This window comes from Maylandia zebra, linkage group LG4, assembly GCF_041146795.1.
Source record: "Maylandia zebra isolate NMK-2024a linkage group LG4, Mzebra_GT3a, whole genome shotgun sequence".
Classification (NCBI taxonomy): Eukaryota; Metazoa; Chordata; class Actinopteri; order Cichliformes; family Cichlidae; genus Maylandia; species Maylandia zebra.
In genome coordinates, this window is record NC_135170.1 from 31,455,352 (window position 1) to 31,474,571 (window position 19,220).

General features: G+C 39.8%; 2 protein-coding genes across 6 annotated transcripts; one reads left to right on the forward strand and one right to left on the reverse strand.

The window, feature by feature from the left end:
* Positions 1–12: 12 nt before the first annotated feature.
* On the reverse strand, positions 13–9,491 carry strada (STE20 related adaptor alpha). 3 transcript variants are annotated; one of them, XM_004552433.5, is made up of 13 exons: positions 9,351–9,491; positions 8,656–8,719; positions 8,145–8,202; positions 5,874–5,902; positions 3,752–3,854; positions 2,899–3,020; positions 2,598–2,706; positions 2,337–2,460; positions 2,064–2,235; positions 1,806–1,910; positions 1,345–1,598; positions 1,186–1,228; positions 13–1,016 (listed from the first exon to the last, which is right to left on the reverse strand). In XM_004552433.5, the coding sequence occupies exons 2-13, from the start codon at positions 8,665–8,667 to the stop codon at positions 861–863; spliced, it is 1,287 nt and encodes a 428-aa protein (XP_004552490.1). In that variant the 5' UTR covers positions 8,668–8,719; positions 9,351–9,491; the 3' UTR covers positions 13–860. The 3 variants fall into 3 exon arrangements, with proteins under 3 accessions (XP_004552490.1, XP_004552491.1, XP_004552492.1); XM_004552434.5 differs by lacking the exons at positions 5,874–5,902; positions 8,145–8,202; XM_004552435.2 differs by lacking the exons at positions 5,874–5,902; positions 9,351–9,491 and having other exon boundaries at positions 8,656–8,717.
* On the forward strand, positions 9,452–17,650 carry ddx42 (DEAD (Asp-Glu-Ala-Asp) box helicase 42). Of its 3 annotated transcripts, none has more exons than XM_004552429.5 (18): positions 9,452–9,590; positions 11,130–11,351; positions 11,472–11,622; positions 11,706–11,767; positions 12,121–12,157; positions 12,446–12,598; positions 12,724–12,828; positions 12,987–13,106; positions 13,191–13,367; positions 13,460–13,588; positions 13,687–13,786; positions 13,890–13,937; positions 14,031–14,128; positions 14,375–14,651; positions 14,791–15,017; positions 15,138–15,248; positions 15,351–15,464; positions 16,348–17,650. In XM_004552429.5, the coding sequence occupies exons 2-18, from the start codon at positions 11,137–11,139 to the stop codon at positions 16,951–16,953; spliced, it is 2,730 nt and encodes a 909-aa protein (XP_004552486.1). In that variant the 5' UTR covers positions 9,452–9,590; positions 11,130–11,136; the 3' UTR covers positions 16,954–17,650. The 3 variants fall into 3 exon arrangements, with proteins under 3 accessions (XP_004552486.1, XP_004552487.1, XP_004552488.1); XM_004552430.2 differs by having other exon boundaries at positions 9,509–9,590; positions 11,135–11,351; XM_004552431.4 differs by lacking the exons at positions 9,452–9,590; positions 11,130–11,351; positions 11,472–11,622; positions 12,121–12,157.
* The last annotated feature ends 1,570 nt before the right edge of the window (positions 17,651–19,220 follow it).

The following is a 19,220-nucleotide window of genomic DNA, read 5'->3' on the forward strand; positions in this document are numbered from 1 at the left end:
CAAAATAAAAAATTAACGTCAACCACGTTTATTGTTAAAAGTCAAGTTTGAGTTTTGCAACACATTGCTTTGCCCTCACTTTCAAATATACATGCAGACAAAACAAGCACCAATAAAACATTCATTTTTGACATGAGTTAATACCCAGAGTAAGTTCAAGCAAATACATACGTCTATGCTTTGATGGTTAAACTAACACGTTAATCTTAACCTCTGTGCAACAGAACAGTTGCCTGAAACATGAAATGTAGTTTACACTGTAACACAAGTAGAGCTAAGAAATGTGTTTACATGCTGTTAATTTAATTGACCCTCCGGGTAAACGCAAAACCTTCCATCTGGTGCAGAAGACTAACTGAGTCAGCTGTGAGGACTGCTGTGCGCCATTATGGCCTCACTGAGCATATGGGCCGCATCAAGCAGCCCTGTTCTCACACGAGGTAGAGTGTCCCCTCTGAATATTTAGTAGCAGCTTCAAACCAGTTTGTTTTGTGAGACTCTTTAGGCTACAAACACAGACTCTCTGACCTCAACACTAGCATGAGGAAGTGAGAGTCCTGTTTTGTTTTAGCTCCAGGGGGCTTGTAATGTAAGAGTACAATCTGTAAACAGGTGTAGGTGTGTGTGTGTGAGAGAGAGACAAATAGGCAATCAGTGCAGTGCAAGAGTTTGTGCATATCTAAAGAACAAAAGCGTGAGAGATGTCAAAAGAGGCAGGATGGCTGCTGGTTTGTAACCTGGGTCTGAGAACAGCCACTCCTTTTAGTATTATATACATAGGGGCCATAACAAAAACTAATCTTGTCCCATCTGCTCAGAGAGTTTCTCATATGAACATCTTCCCGCCAAATCCTCCACTGTCAGAAGTCCCAGTCATCTACTTCCAGGTGGCTGAGACCGGACTCCAGACTGGCAAGTCCAGAAGGTGAGTCCTGAGGCTGGGAGCTTTCAAAGCTGGTGATAGGCGACACGGGCCGCAACAGCTCAGGTAGGGCCTCTGAAGGTCGCCGTTTGATCTAAGAAAACAAAAAGATTTAGAGAACAAACTGAAACACGACCAATTCATATCTTATTTACTAAATTTAAATGTTCTAACTCTCCCACAATTGTCTAACACTTTAAATACTATATACTGATACATGTACACAAGTGAAAATGTTATAATTAATTCGATATCTTGCACACCTGTTTGAAGAAGGGATGGCCAACAAGACTGGTTGCAGATGGTCTGAAGAAATGCAATTGGGAAAACAGTTAGTGTCCCAGTCATAACACATTCCTAAAAGCAGTTGCAGTGCATTTATCGCATATATACTTTAAATATGCAGGGAGAGTTTCCCCAACCTTTTTTCTGGGTCCCGCTGTAGACACAGCTCAACAAAGGTGTGGAACTGTGGGGAGAACGTCCGGTTGTATGGGTGTCCTCCTGACGATGACGAGGGTTCACCGTTGGAGTTTCGGACTCCTCCCGGTCCTGGACCCTCACAGATCCCAGAGTCAGCACCAGAACGGGAAGGCTTCATGGACAGCTCCTCTGGTGGTATAGTTGTGGTATCCAGCAAGCATGGCACTGTCCCATTTAGCTTCTCCAGTAGCATCTGTGGAAATGAGCTAGTATTAGTTTAACCCAATGACCTTCTTGCACACCTTAAGAGTTTGTGGTTTTAGTGTTCAGCTTTGCCCCTAATCTTCAGTTTAGATCAAAATGAAAATAACACCAATATTGTTGTTTACCATTAAATTACTTTCTACAGTCAAAATGTAACATAGGAGACTATTTAGGCCGTTGACACATCTCTGCTTACCTGTGTAGCTGGCATGTCTTTGAAGGGAACGTGTCCATTGGCTAGTTCACAGGCTGTGATCCCGAGGCTGTAGATGTCTGATCGAGAGTCATAGCCCTGGAGATTCTTCAAAAAAAAAAAAAAAAATCAAATAGAAACTGTCAGTTTCATCTGTACCCCTCTTCTCATTTTCGTTGTGCATGTAGCATGAAAACTATAGTTCTGCAGCCTCTAACATTGTGAATGCTGTTCTGCGGTCAGTGTTGAAAAATGTAGTACCTGTTGCAGCACTTCGGGACTAAGCCACGGCAGCACGTTAACGCTATACTGGGGGAAGTCGTGGACCACTTTGGCCCTTTGGCCATGTCGAATGAGGCTAAAGATGCTCCGCAGACCTGACATGCACACTTGTCCATCTGCAGAGATCAAAACGTGGCTGGCCTTCACACTCCTGCATAACCAAAACATTTAAGATAATCAATATCGTATCAGGTGTGAATGATTGTATTTTAATGACAGGGTAATATACATTAAACCACATGCTTGTCTTACCGGTGCACATATCCCATATGATGGATGTATTCAAGAGCTTTGAGCATGCCTAGCAAAATGTATGCTATAGTCAGCTCACTCATACCATCTGTAAAATGTGTGCAGATGAGATCTCTGGCTGACCCTGCAAGATTCAAAAACAGATGATCGTGATTAGAAAGCTCTCCGACATTAGCAGAGGCCGCTTCATGAATTGTTAACATAAATTTAGTTGCATAACGTATGAGAAACAGCAATAAGGTAAGAAATTGGATTTCTTACCATAAGCCATGAAAGGTGTGATGACCCATAATTCATTTTCAGCTATAAAGACGCTCTTGTATGGTAGAATACTGGGGTGGTGAAACAACTTTGAGACATGTAGTTCACCCTGTGAGACAGAAAGGAAACTACATCTTATTATGTCAGAGCGAAAGATGGGGAGGAGAAGATTACATAAAATGCAATAGACTACGAGGCTGGCAAACAGATAAATTCTCAATAAAGCACTAAAATGAAATATGGGGAGGAGGGTGACATAAGAGTCAAGTCATGCACACTGAAGGCATTGAGCGATTCAAACCTGCAGGTAGGTAACCATGTCATTAGTACATGACTCCAAGTCAATCCGTCGGATGGCCACATGCTCCCCAGTGGGTCTATATCGAGCCAGGTTAACAGTCATTAAATTGTCCAAGCCCCGACCTACAAGACAATATTCAAATCACTGAGACAAAGTCATCCTCCAGTTCTGTTTGTTTGAATATTTATGTTGTTGTATGTTGTTAAATGCTAAACACACACAACTTAACAATACTTTTTATTTACAATCCAAATACTACCTTTAATAGTAAAAAAACCAAAACAACACATTTAGCTACACTTAAAACAATTCATTACATTCATCTTTAGTTTAAAAGGAAGGAAAAACCACCAGGACTCTAAACTACTGATATAGTAGCAGATCCAGCTCATGAGCTATCATAATTCACAGGAAGGTGACCACGGTGTGTGTACATTTGATTAAATTCTGATCAATACTGAAAAAAAGAGCAGTGATAAAAATTTTAAATGAACAGTTGATAGACTTATTGCTATAGAAAAAGCTTATTGTTCCTTTGACCACTTGTTTATATATAACTATTTTTAAGTTGAGTGTTCTTTACTCAAGCATCAATACATTTTGTTTAACAAATGTCCAGAAATAACAAGAACGACATTAATGAAGGTCACCCAAAGCTACTACCTTAACTATATGGAGGCCAGCTGTGCTTAAAAGGTGCATTAGGAGTCAGGAAAAACCCTAGGTGATCTAGTTTTATGAAGAAGAAAAAAAACATCACAAGAAACTGTTCTTTAGCCAGTGCAGGCAAAACAAATCTGTTACTGCCAACAAAAACTGAATTAAGTTGAGGCATGTCTTTGATTTTACTTACCAATAACAGCAAGGAGCTCATAAGAGCTGCTGTCAGGAAGGAAACTGCCCATAGTGTCTCGACGAGGGAACGAGGTCAGACTCTCCTGACTGTCCTCATTGGCCTGGAGGAGAAAAGGAAACAGTGAACGAAGATCAGTTCTGGCATGAACCTCAGTGGTCATAGCACTGAACCAAAAGGGTTTGTGAGTGACAGCTGGAGACTTAGTCTTATGTGTGATAGCTGTTAGAAGATCACTAGAGAGGAGACTATGTTAGCATGACCCACAGCACTAGTGGAATTAGAGAAAATTAGCAACACAAACTGGGCAAACTATAAGTCTAATCATTAAAATAATGACCAGAGCTCCACTTAATCAGAATACCTCAATAATTCCTAAGGACATATACGCAATTTTAATTGCTCCAGAGAATTACAGTGCATCAGTTGTATATGGTTACTCCTCTGAACAACACAGTGTAAAAACATGGATGTAGCTTCCAGGCCAATTGTGAAGGGTCTTAATCCCTATCTCATAGGTGTCAAACTCTGGCCCGCGGGCCAAATTTGGCCCGCAGCCTAATTACATTTGGCCCACGAAGCCATACCAAAATACTATTAGAGATGGCCTACTGGTATTATACAGCTAATATATATATTGTTTAGTATTAAGCTTTGCTTGTTCCATATTCAGTTTTCCAGCAAAACTTATTTGAGTCCATAAGAAAAGATTCATTCTTATATCTGGAGGAAGATTTTTTTTCCAATAAATATTAATGTTAGCCCGCGACTTTGTTCCAGTTTTGAATTTTGGCCCACTGTGTATTTGAGTTTGACACCCCTGCCCTATCTGAAAGCCATGTGTGAACGCTCGTGTGCTAATAACTTGTCAATTACAAGTCACGAACCGATAAGCAAGCAGTTTCAAAGTCAGATCTGCCCCTCTCCATTACATCTGATTGCATTTTTTTGTTTGTTTGTTTGTTTGTTTTGCAACCAAGACGCTAATAGTGTAAATGCTCATTTCAAAGCCTCGGAACGAGACTTCATGGTAACTGTGCCATCTTTTAAACCATCTATGCTATGAACTAATTCTCCAATAACAAAAACAGAAGTTAAGCTTAAAACCTTTTACATAACATGTAGAGAACAGCTTATATTTTTGAAAGTGAGGACTCCTGAATTCCATCAGTTTACTTCTGTTAAAATGATGGAAATGGACAGACTGCAGTCAAGCTGTGGAGGCAAATGGCAGCAAGATATATGAATATTTGGACTGTCTCCATGGTGACCAGCAGTAAGAGACAGGCAAAATTAGAACAGCACCCTTCTTTGATCATAATTGACTCTTACAGGCTGGAGATGGCTTCAAGATCAAGATCAGGAACACACAACTCCGAAAATATCCTCACAGATAAAACTAAGAGTTGTTTCTTGTGTAAACCAAGCCACAAGAAATTATCTTTATGTAGTTTAAATTAAATACACATTAAAACTGGCATGACAGCAAAGTCAAACATGCTTTGGTAGCCATCGCTTAAGGGAGTGTCAGCAAATGTCATCTAATCACATGGGGTACACTAGACGCTGCCACTGTGATCAGATTTAGAAAGGGTTACCATGCATTGCAAAAGCTCAACACATGGAACTCCATCCATTAACAAACTGCAGGGACACACGGTCGCAGACATCAAAGTGTGACACTTTCAGCTCACCACCAACTCAACATAGGGGCCGTCACCTCACACAGGAAGTGTGAAAACATACAATATCTTTTTAATGTTACTCAAGACTTTTAGTATGGCTACAAAAACCCATCAAAATCCAAAACAGCAGCTGCCTGAAGGCCAACATGTAAACAGCAGCACACCAAAGGACTCAGACTATTTCAAATAAGCTGTAGGTATGCTTGTCTATAAACCACAAAACAGAAGCCCTTGTGAGTGAGGTGAAAAGGGCTTTCTATGCTACAAGCATGTACAGTGTGTGTCATGAACTGCAAAGTCATGCATATATAAATGTGCAAAGCCTTGAAGGGGTAGTGGATTCTGCTTATTCTGTGTGCGCACATACATATACATGCATGCACGCACATACACAAAAGGCACATGGGGTGATGCAGTGGCAGGAGTACCACACTTACTTTCCTGCGAGAGACTCCCTGAGCTTGCTCTGGGGTAGAAAAACCACATCAATGACATAAAAACATGTACACAAACAAAACAAGAGAAGGATCTGTGTTTAGAGAAGCTTTTGAACTGGTTAACACAGCCTCTGGAAGTAAGGGTTTGCTGCATGACCCAAAATTTGATAAATGAGCTTTGCTGGTTTCACATGATTTGTCTAATTCAGCATCTTTGTCCTTGGTGACCACCCACACAGAATTATCTGTTTTAAAGGCTTCATTCGTTCTTAAAAAACACAAATTTAAAAAATAAAACAAAACAATCTCACTAAACCCATCAGGCTCTTCCCAGATGTTATTTTAACCATCATGAACACAGCCAAAACAGAAATTAAATACTTGATCCAAATGCAGCTCTGAGCAATGATCTGCATGCATTGAAATGAAAATGAGACAAATACTGTACAACTTCTTATTAAAAACAAACACTTGACAAAAATAACAAGAATATCACAATTATAATACTAATTATTGAGGAGTCTGACAGCCCAAAGATGAGCTTTGCATTCACAGGATTTTCAGAAAACTTGACCTCTGACCTTAAGGTCTAGGTCACACAGATATGAACTTCTTCAAGATTTTTTGGTAGCTATACATATGGTGTCAATTTGAAAATTGTACGTCGCTTTGTTCTTCAGTTATTGCATTTACAAAATGTGTCGACATCACCCACCTGGCAGGGTGACAACAATACCCCATCAGCCCTTTATGGCTGAGGGGTAAAAACTATATAGAATATCAGAAACAAGAGTTAGCAAATCATTACAACTCTAAACACATTAGCAAAGCAACTCTGTTGCCAATATCAAGATTTTTTTTTTTTTTTTTTTTTTAAGTTGCATAAATGTTCCTTGTATGCACGTGGAACTATTCCAAATCTAACCTTAAATAAGCTGCTCAGAGTTAAATGACTTGTCAGCTGGGAAGAAGTAAGACAAAGTGAGAGACACAGACATCCCTTGCTAAGGCTGTGTAATGAGTTTAACACTAGACTCCTTGGAGCCCAATTAACTGAGACGCCATACTATGTAGGCTTTACAACAATATGGATGTTTCTTCAGTAACCAATTACATTAAATTATGTATGTGACATTGTAGTGCTGTGAACCCTGCAAAACCTGGAGCACCCTCATTGCAACAGTCCCTCTACACCTCACTAAAGAGTTTCTTGTAGCCTTAAGGTGCAGTCATTAATGAATTAATGCATGAACTGCAGTCACTGAAGGTGGGGACTAAGAAATAGCTGCAGATTGTCCATTTACCTTAACTCTATGTCTCAGACCTCAGATCAGTTTTTATCAATGCTTGCATACTTTTCTGTCAGCTGAGCACTGCAAAACAATTACACCAAACTAATGGCTGTGGACCTTTTGCACAGTTCAGTCACATGCATGCCTTTCTTGTTTTTTCCTTGTTGTTTTTTTGCTTTATTTCCACCCTGTTTTCACACTCAGAGTTGCACCAATGCTGAAACCTCGTGAATTTTTTTATTTTTTCCCCCAGATCAGGAATCTAAGGGAACCAAAATAATCAAGACAAAAGCATTTTAATTCCCATCCTTGTTTTAATACTATTGTACCCTCTTCCTATTTAAATAAATAAATCTCCCTCTCACCCCCGAGGCATGGTATGTGCTCCTCAAACTCGGGTCCTCTACTAGAGGCGTGGGACTCTGAGAGTTCTGCCTCTTAGACATTCCTAGGACTGCACTATTTTTTTTTCTTTTAGGTATGTTTTATCTTTGTTTATAACCACATGTTTAAATGATCTGCATTGTTTCACATATGTATCTACTGTGTATCCCATTTTTAATGACCATTTATGTTAATGGTGTACAGTACATGTGGTCAGCTGCAACTTAATTCATTAAAAGGATAAAGTCGCATTTAATTACTTGTGAAATAAAATATTTAATAGTCAAAAATAAGAACTTTTAATACCAAATACAACTTCAGAAGAAGCGTGGCAAGCCCACATGACATCAGTTGTGAGTGCCATCCTGTGATAATGTTCCCTTGTAAAATGAAACAATAAGTTAAGAACGCTGCTGACAGATGATTAGGGGATGGAAAGCTTTCATAATTGTGAAATTCACAGCAAAGTAAATACTCAACTGGAGCAAAGCTTCAGTGAAAACTGAAAGTTGTTTTCTGTTGGTGCTGTTGAATGGTCAGTGGTTTGTGAAAGGTGAACCCTATGGTTAAAAATTAATTTGGCTTTGAGTCTCACCTCCAAACAACTCCAAATCCCGCAGGCTCTCCACACTCAATTTCTCAGATACCCAACGCTGACATACACAGAGAGTTAATGGAAAAAAGGAGAGAAATGCAAGCAAGAATAAGGAAAGGTTACACATAAATATAGGCACATTTAATGTTGCTGAATAAAGTTGGTTAATTTAGTAAGGTGCAGCTGTAGAAGTTTCTTTAATATTGTGCAAGAGAAAGTTGTGCAAAGCTCTGTTTCAAACACATTTAGCAATTGTGTCCAGTCTTGTATATCTATAAGCAGTGCTGGATCGAAAGGCAAAGTGTTTCTTTGATGTGTTAACTTTAGAAACATGAATACACTAATGATGAATCCCTTAAAGGGATTAATCCTTCTCTTGGTACAGTGGCAATCTTCAGTGGGCATAATGAATAAAAGCATACAATTAGACATAAGGCATGGTCTGGCTTAAGAATCAATCCTCATGATACCAGCCCTGCAAGACAATACAAGAATTTGACCAAATACTTACAAGAAAAGACATCGATCCTCTCAAGTGTGTTACATTTGATGCCGAAAACAGATAAAGGGAATAACTGTGGAAACAAGAAAGAAAGAAAAAAAATGTATGTAGCGGTCTAGCCTCACTCAGCTGTAGTAGTGGTTAATTAAATTTAATATAATCAATACATATTACAATTATTTCACAGAATAAATGTGAAATTTAACACAAGTTGTAGACAATAACATGTCTAATGCTTTGGTACGTCGCCAAACAAGCAAAACCAGTCTTTCCTCGTTTTCATTTCGCTTACAAGTTATCGCAGTTCATTAAAGCGCTTACTAAACCTTGTATAGAAAAATAAAACAACCAGCTAAATGACCTGTAGAAGTAACTATTGGTTTGACGCATGACATCTCTTTTCTTGTCATTTTAAGCTTAGAAGCGGTCGGAGTTTACGTTTCAGTATTGATGATGGCTACGCAAACAGATTTGCTGAGCGACTGTCAGCAACAACAAAAAAGGAGAAGAAGGAGAAGCGTGAATAAAGCGAAAGAAAATAAAGAAATCATTCACTAGTACCACAATAATATTATTGTTATTATTGGGGGGGTACTCGCTAATGTTGCTATGATGGAGGACACAGGGTGGCATAGTTAGCTAAAACGGCGACATCAACCTGTTTTAGTCAGAAACGCCATTATTTTAACACCTCGATAACTCACCCGTATAATGCTCGGAGCAGAAATGCCTTGTTGATGTGATACCGTCTTAGACTAACTTATTTGGCGCACCATCCTCTCCGGCAGGATGTTTTTGATAGCTCTCTACTAAGCTTTATGGGTTGCGCGCCGTGTCGCCAGCGAATGACGAAATGCGCAAAAAGAAACCTCGCGCACACGGTTGACGCAAGCACCGTGGGGGACTAGTGAAAACAGAGGCGCTTTTATTGGTAAAAGAAACAGGTAAATAAATACTCCCTACCGTTTAGCACTACAAAGGATCGATGCTTTCGGCTAATGAAAAAAAATGAAGCTCTGTGCTGCGCTTGGGTGTGAAAGGGCCTCGTTCACGGCAAAGTTTCGATCCTAACGTCGCACACCTCCTCGGCCTTACTGCGGCCTTGAGCTAACGCTAACATTTGGTGCAGATAAATCATGTCCAAGTGCTGTTATTGTCCAACTGCTACGACGCAAACAACCTCTCGAAGCTAGCAGGGCAATCAAAATGTATTGTTTACTTTTATCTTCGTATTTAGCGTATGCGGTAAGCTTTAGGAACCGTAACGTCGATGCTTTGCTGTTGCTTGTTAACAAATATGCATACCGCCAATAGACAGCAGTTTCTGTAGTACCGTTATAGACATCAATAAAGGCGTTTCATGAATTTTGTGTATTTATCATAGTAGTCGTATTGACGTGAATAGTCGTAGATGCTCATCTGCGCATGTGTTGTTCAGCTAAAGTTGCTTTCCGCAGTAGGGGATGTAATGTACTTACAATCCGTATTATTTGTTAGTAAACTCGTCATTATCCACCGAAATGCCCTTGTTAGAAGTGGACGCTATTGACCATGTGACCGACTAAAGAGAGAGGTGTCCATAATGCTGAGTCAGATTGTGCTGAGGGCACCTTTAATAAAGAGCCACGAAGTATAGAAAAGGTCAGATGGAGCTGCACTTTGTCTTTCTGAATCAAGAAAAAGTGTATGATAGGATTCTAAGAGAGGAACTGTGTTATTGCATGAGGCAGTGGGGACTGGGAGAGAAGCATGTAAGCGTGGTGCAGGACATGTGTGAGGACAGACAGTGGTGAGGTATGAAGTAGGTGTGACAGATGGGTTCACTGTGGGGGTAGGATTACATCAAGGATCGGCTCTGAGCCCCTTATTGTTTGCAGTGGAGGTGGACACATTGAAAGATGAGGTCAGGTTGGAGTCTTCGTGGATTATGGTGTTCGTAGATGACGTTGTGATTTGTAGTGAGAATAGTGAGCTGGAGGAAGCGAACTGGTGAGATTTATGGTCTGGAGAGAATAGGAATGGAGGGCAGTATAACCAAGACAGATTACATGTGCACAAATTAGAGGGAGACAGGTGTAACAGTGAAAGGTAGTCAAGGTGGATGAGTTTAAATACCTGGGGTCAACCATCCAAAGCAACGGACAGTGGAGACAGGGTGGAGACAGGAGCCTGAGCTGAGTTGAACATGATCAGGTTTTAGTTGGGATGGACAAAATTAGAAGTGAGTACATCAGACGAACAGCTCAGGCCAGCAACACTAAAGAGGCAAGTTTGAGATGGTTTTTAAAAACTGAGCTGCCTGTAAGGAGGAAGAGAGGAGGATCACAGAGGTTGGTGGATGTAGTGAAGCAGGGTTGGTGTGACAAAGGAGAAAGAAGAACTGAAAGAAGAACTATTTTTTAACTTTAAATTGGGAAGTGTAACAGGGCTGGTTTAAGATTTTAGAGACTTCTCTAAGAGCTCTTTTTTTAAATTCTTTTCAGAACAGCCATGAACTGGAACAAAGGTGGTCCTGGTGTGAAGCGAGGTTTTGGCTTTGGGGGGTTTTCACTCGCAGGAAAAAAAGAAGAGCCTCGCCTTCCTCATCAATCACACACATCATTTGGAGGCCCAGGATCTGGAAGTGGTGGATATGGGAAGAACCAGCAGCTCCCATCATTCTACAAAATAGGGACCAAAAGAGCTAATTTTGATGAGGAAAATGCGTGAGTATTACATATCTCACATATGTACAGTAATAGAAATATTAATTTCAGCCCTTGATAGCAGCACATACTGGGATTGTGAGTAAATGTATAAGCTGCATATGTCCTCTTTTCAATTAGATATTTTGAAGATGATGAAGAGGAGTCCAGCAGTAACATGGATCTGCCTTACATCCCAGCTGAAAACTCACCCACACGGCAACAGATGCAGTCAGGTGGTGGCTCAGACAGCGAAGATGACCCTTTGGATGCTTTCATGGCCGAAGTTGAGGTGAGTAGATTTTACAGATAAGCAGAGACACAAACTAAACTAAATTCTGCCTTTAACAGATTTATTTTATTTTTATTTTTCAGAACCAAGCAGCTAAAGACATGAAGAAACTAGAGGAAAAGGAGAAGGAGAAAAAGTCAGCCAAGTAAGACTCTATATTTGCTTGTTTTTATGCTTAATTTAGGTGTTAGGCATTAAATAAAATAATTTCAACAGGAAAAAAGAAATTGCCCACAATTGGATCAAAATTTCATTTAATTTTAAATGTGGCTTAAGTTGCCAAAAGCTGTTAAACTTTACTCAAACCTTATCATTCAAATTTCTCCAAGAAAAAAATGTAAATAAAAATAAAAATCCAACAGTACCTTTGCTAAATAAAAAAAAAAAGAAAGATATTGTGAGGTAAGCAGATTGATCGTACTCATAGTGGGATGTGGGCTGTCTTTGGTGTACGAACGAGCCGCAGGGAAGTTTTTTTTTCTCCGCTTGTCATTTCAGGGGTATTCGTGATGACATTGAAGAAGAAGATGAGCAAGTGAGTGAGCCCTCCAAAGTTTTTAATCCTCTACTTTGCTGGTCAGAGAGGTCTACCCTCTCTAATGTTATAAAGCCTCATGTCTTCCCTTTTTTTTTGACCAGGTTGCATATAGGATCAATATTTTTAAATGCATTTCATTCTTGTTTTTAAATTGTTGAGTATTCTTTAACCCGTATGTTAAGCTTGTGCTATAAAGCTGAAAGTCTCATTTGTCACTTCATCCTGGAGGCTGTAGTAAGGCTGTACTAGCTCACTTTTTTACCTGAAATGATTTAATCTCTGCAGGAAGCTTACTTCCGCTACATGGCAGAGAATCCCACCGCTGGGCTGACACAGGAAGAGGAGGAGGAAAACATTGATTATGACAGTGATGGGAATCCAATTCCCTCTACAACCAAGAAAATTATCATGCCACTCCCTCCTATTGACCACTCAGAGGTAAAGTTCATAATTCTCACTGAAAACACACAATTGTTTGGGGGGGTTGTTGTTGTTTTTGTATTTCTCACATATGATAACTATTTGATTGTACATTTTGCTGCCTTTTTTGCAATTTTTCATAGATTGATTATCCACCCTTTGAGAAAAACTTTTACGAAGAGCATGAGGAACTCAGCAGCTTGACTGGAACTCAGGTGCTGGAGTTGAGGCATAAACTGAACTTACGAGTAAGTCTGTTATTCATTTTTTGTACCTGAGAAGGGATAGGGATGTAGTTTAAGCTTTCTTTTCTAGTCTTATTTTCTTTATCACCGATATTACTAGCAACATGGATCGCGAAATAAAGATTAAGTTATTTGTTGCTCATTGTTTTGTTCTTTCTCAGGTATCTGGTGCTGCCCCTCCAAAACCTTGTACCAGCTTTGCCCACTTTAATTTCGATGAGCAACTAATGCACCAAATTCGGAAGTCTGAATATACTCAGCCCACACCAATTCAGTGTCAGGTATGTTGTAATTTAATGTTTTGATATTCACATGGGTGAAAATTTAATAAGTTGTTATTAATGGGGAATAAATTTTGATTTTAGGGTGTCCCCATTGCGCTGTCAGGACGTGATATGATAGGTATTGCAAAAACGGGCAGCGGCAAAACTGCAGCTTTTATCTGGCCAATGCTGGTTCATATCATGGACCAAAAGGAACTGGAGCCTGGGGAAGGACCCATCGCAGTCATCGTGTGCCCTACCAGAGAGCTTTGTCAGCAGGTAAGAGAAGGTTGGAGTATAAAGGGTATATTTGAAATTACAATGTTAAAAGCGTTGGCTCAGTATGGTGTGTAACTGTTAATATTTACTAGATCCATGCAGAATGTAAGCGCTTTGGGAAAGCCTACTCATTGCGTTCAGTGGCTGTATATGGAGGAGGCAGCATGTGGGAGCAAGCCAAGGCTTTGCAGGACGGTGCAGAGATTGTTGTGTGCACTCCAGTAAGAACCTTTTTTCATTTCTCCTGGTTAAAGATGAAGCATTTGCTGCACTGTTGCAAAATAAGCATTAAGTTCACTGCACATGTGTGTTTGCACAGGGTCGTCTGATAGACCACGTTAAAAAGAAGGCCACGTCTCTGCAGAGAGTAACATACCTGGTGTTTGATGAGGCTGATCGAATGTTTGATATGGGCTTTGGTGGGTTATCATGGTCACTGCTCTAGGAAAGATGTTGTGCTTTTATTCTTTCTAATTTACAGTATGTTGAAATCATTTTTTGTTTTCTTTCTTTTTGCTTTAGAATATCAGGTTAGATCCATTGCCAGCCACGTTCGCCCAGACAGACAGAGTAAGTGATATGATTCTTTTTTTTTTTTTTAATGCAAATACTGGAACTACTGAGAATTTATATATTAATATTGATTCATTAATTTCTTCTCAGCTCTTCTGTTTAGTGCTACATTTCGGAAGAAGATAGAGCGGCTTGCTAGAGACATTTTGGTTGATCCCATTCGTGTCGTGCAGGGAGACATTGGAGAGGTAAATATAGCTTTTAATGTTAATGCTTCTTAAATGTTCACAGGGTGGTGAAGTACATAGAATTCAACTTTTCCTAACTTTAGATTTTTAAAACGTAGTTTCATGTCTACTCAAAAGTTTTGTAAGACATTTTTGTCTTTGAAGCTCTGTATTAAAAAGTACATAACATGTTTCTTTTAGGCTTTCATTAAAATGCAAACAAAAAAATGCCCTGACACTGCTTTTATTTTAATCCTCTCTAAAAAGGCCAATGAGGATGTGACTCAGGTAGTGGAGATGCTGGTCAGTGGGTCTGATAAATGGGGCTGGCTGACTCGCCGGCTGGTCGAATTCACCTCCACAGGATCGGTCCTCATTTTTGTCACCAAGAAGGCCAACTGTGAGGAGCTAGCTACTAACCTGACTCAAGAGGGCTACAGCCTGGGCCTCCTGCATGGTGATATGGACCAGAGCGAGAGGAACAAGGTCATCAGTGATTTCAAGAAGAAGAACTTGCCCGTTCTGGTGGCCACTGATGTAGCTGGTGTGTACACGATGTAGTTCTGATTGACACTAAGGTTTCCTTGTTCCCTTTTCTTTACGTTTTCATCACTTTCTGTAGCAACTTAATTTTCTTCAAGCTGAGAAACACATTTCCTTGCTCCCTTTTTTCCTCTTACTAGCTCGTGGTCTGGACATCCCATCAATTCGTACGGTGGTGAACTACGACGTTGCACGAGACATCGACACACACACCCACAGGATCGGTAGAACGGGTCGTGCTGGAGAGAAAGGTGTGGCCTACACTCTCCTCACTAATAAAGACACATCATTTGCTGGGGACCTGGTGCGGAATCTGGAGGGAGCTAATCAGGCTGTTTCCAAAGAACTGATGGACTTGGCCATGCAGGTTAGATAAATCACTGATTCACAAATAATATTTATCTGGACTAAATGCATCACTTTATTAATTGATTTTTTTTTTATAAACTTTGCTCAATTTGCATTGTTTTGGGGGTTTTTTCCCCAGAATCCCTGGTTCAGGAAGTCACGATTCAAAGGTGGCAAAGGAAAGAAACTGAATATTGGTGGAGGTGGTCTTGGTTACAGAGAGAGACCCGGCCTTGGGGCTGAAAGTTCTGTAAGTTAAAACCTAATGATTGTAATCATTAATGCACACTGTAAATTAATTAGCAAAATGCCCATAATAACAGATAATGACTTATAACTGTTTTCTTTACAGGATCGTAGCAGCACTAGTAGCTTGTTGTCTTCCACTAGTAGCTATGAAGGCTACAGCAAACCAACTACTGGGGCAATGGGAGATCGCATGTCTGCAATGAAACAAGCCTTCCAGGTACTCACTAATTCAATTTTTCTGCCATTCTCCTTTATGGTCTATAATTATTCCTACCTAGAGAGATTTCAAATGCACGTTTACGACATAGTATTAGGGCCACATTAAGAAAAAAAATATTATTGATCATTTTGAGAATAAAATAAAAGTTGAAAATCGAATTAGAGAAAAAATTCAAAATGTGGAGATTACATTTGTTGTTTCGAGACAAATTCCCACGGCTGCTGTATCCTCAGAGTTACTGAAATCGTACTTCAGACTCAGCTTAAGTGACAAGGAAAGAAATGATTTCTCTTTTAGCGCATAAACACAGTGTGGTGATAAGAACGACGGTGAAAAGAAGATTCAGAAGCTGCATTTGGTCAAACAGAAAAACCACACAAACTTGGAAGAGTGCATTTGTACAAAATGGAAGGGCTGGTAATGGACAGAGGCAAGATTATCGATGGTTCCACCCTCGTTCAATAAAGAGGATGTATGTTATATCTACACAAGGCATTTTGTAGAGGGTATAGCAGCCGTGACAGTTTGCCTTAAACCGACAGCAGTAATCTGCACGATTCAACTTTTAACTCAAATTAGTATTTCGACTTTTTTCTCAAAATGATCAATAATATTTGTTTTTCCTCAGTGTGGCCCTAATACTCCTTTGTTAGACTTACCTCCATGTATTATGTATAAAGATTTCTGTAACTCCTCAGTGCTTAATGCAGTATTTTTTGTTTAGCCGCTTAAATCAAAGCTGAAAAGCAGTTCAGTTGCATCTTGATGAGTTCATCTTAAACTTACTGTGTACGCTTACTTTGGACATTCTTTGTTAGAAAGGAATAAATGCCTTAGGTTTAAGATAGTTAGTCATTCATAATGTCTCTTTTTCCTCTAGGCTCAATATAAGAGCCACTTTGTAGCTGCATCCAGCGGCCCCCCAAAGCTCAGTGCCAAGTCTAGTGGCTCCTCAGGATGGACCAGTGCCGGCAGCCTGAGCTCTGTGCCAACAGAATCTGCCAATGGCTCAGAACGGTCTCACAGTGCTACCTTGTCCATGGTGGGTTTCACCAGTGCTGGCTCCCTGAGCTCAGTGGCCCCCACCAGTCAAACCAGTTCACTCCAGAGCTACACTCCACCTGCACCTCCGTCACAGAGAGAGAGCTCACGTGATAGACACGGGGACGACCGGGGGCGTCACGGTGACAGTCAACACCGCCATAGCGACAGGAACGATCGATACAGTAGCGAGGATCGCTACGGAGACCGGGATCGTCACGGGGATAGAGATAGAGATCGTGACCGCCACGGCGACCGTGATCGCCACAGCAGCAGCCGCCACAGTGACAGTCGTAACGGAGATGGAAGCAAGAGGGACAGAGATGATCGGAGGAGTGATAGGGATGGGGGAGACAGGGGGAGTGGAGATGGGAGGGACAGAGGAAGCGATAGCTTTGCTGTCCCTGAACCACCTAAACGTAGAAAGAGCAGATGGGACAACTAAAGAGAACATAAACACATTAATCGATCTTTATGTGCACCCAACTGCTCCATAACAAGCTTGTCTGTATAGGCAGATAGCAGAGCATATCAGAGGCTGACACAAGCACAGAACCGTAGGGGATATTTTATAGATTTCGATTAGATAGGAAGTGTACCAAACCTCCTATCAGGCTGGTTAGGACATCATGGTTTGGAGTTTAACAGTTTGGTCAGATCAGCATAAGCGGCTCCGAGACAGCTACTGTACATATACCATCTAAGACTGTTGTTATTGTAAGTCAAGTCAAGCAATACAGCTGTAATAAATCCTCCTGTCCATTAAAAACAATCAAATTAGGATGTGTTATCGTTGTTTGTCTCACTGGCCTCATGCTTTTGGCTTGCAAACTTGATGCTTTATTTTCTCCAGTGGTTTTTTGCCAAGTGTGTTTGTATTTTTGCATTTTGTTAATCTACAAAGCAAACTGTTTGATTTCTGAAGGCGCACTGTGATGATTCACAGTCACTCGAGTACATGTCAAAACAAATATGTATAGTTCTTTTTGTGTCTTGTATTCAAGTTTTAGTGAAGTGCCTCTCTTTGGCATTTAGTCTGTATTCCAAAATGTTTTCAAGAAAATGCATTTGTTTGAGAGGAATTTCAAGTGTATATTGACATGGAAAATGAGAGGTTTTTGATTAAAAGGACTCCTTTGGCACATGCTTTTATATATTCATTTTTGGCTTTCATTACATAGTGATAGGGTCAGAAAGTTGGGATTGAGATGGGATGACATGATGCAAAGGGACTGGAGTGAAACCCAGCCTGCCACATTAAGAACTAAGCTCTTGTTGTATGGGCTGTTGCTTTAGCATCATGTGACATAAAAGGAGTTTTTACTCTTGATGTTAAAATCCAAAAAGGTGACATGAAAGATGGGAGTTGTATATTTCTCTAAAGTGGTTTAAATTCATTTAATTTAAACTTAAACAGTTCCTGGCAGCAAACAACCACAAAAAAGTGGTTTTGTCATTTCTCACTGTGGCCACTGGGGGGCATAAATGGTTGTGATACGCATCATTCCACATAATCGTAGCGGTGTCAAACATATTTTTGCAGGCAGCTCAGATATTTGCGTATAATCCCTGTGCAAATTTTATTCACATAAACTACAAAGCAAAAAGTAAATAACTAGCATGTCACAATTTTACTCCCCCTTTTCAAAAAAGTTTAACCAATTTTCTCTTCCATATTTGGCATTCACTTCACATAACGATTGGTTTAACTGCTTCAGTGTGTTGCACACTGCTCAACACTATGACCTGTATTTTCAAATTAATTCTACCATGGCTACCTATTTTACTAACATTTACTGGCTTCTAGTCTGGAGCTTTTGATCAAAATGAAGTGTAATTTCCTGTGTGTAAGAGCTTCAAAGAAGGCAACTGGACATATTTAACTTCTTTGAAGATGTTTCACCTTTCATCCAAGATGCGTCTAAAAGATGAAGAGTTCCAGGTATTTAAACCCTAGTGGGAGTTGTTTCTTAAGTGGGGGTGATTTATTTTATTTATTTATTTTTTAAGTCGATGATGCAATGTCCTCGAATAACTTAAAGACGTCCAATCACTGTCTAAACTTTCAAGCTCTTAAGACTACCGTGACCGGGATCACCAAGAACCTACACAGATCTAAGACTATCCACTTTTGATGGAGCATTTCTACATTATTATGAGGATATATATGGATATAAATACATTAGTCTTCTTACATTATGTACTTTATTTTGGTAACTTGTAATCTCCTGGTTTAAGAATTGATTGAATCGGGAAACAAATATAATGAATAAGGTGAAAAGCTGATAGTTGATAAAGCAAATAAATATGTGTGCTGATAATATATCACACATTATCACACGATTAGATTTTTGTGTTATGATGAACAGCCTAAGATGTCTAAAGAAACAAAGGTGCACTTTCACCATAACATCTCAGTTTGTCCACATTGAGTGATTTTACTGTTATCACTTCCATATTACTCACATTCATATATATATATCTTTTTTTTTACTCATACTAACAACTCGAAGTGTTTACCATACATTCACGAAACACTTTATTTTATGCACTTCAAGGACTTTACCTATCTCTTACCCATAGCCAATTCAGAATTCACAGATAATCTAATATGCATGTATTTTGACTGTGGAAGGAAGTCTAAGTACCCAGGGGAAAAGATGCAAACTCCACACAGGAAGGCTATAGCTCGGGTTCAAACAGTGCAGCTTT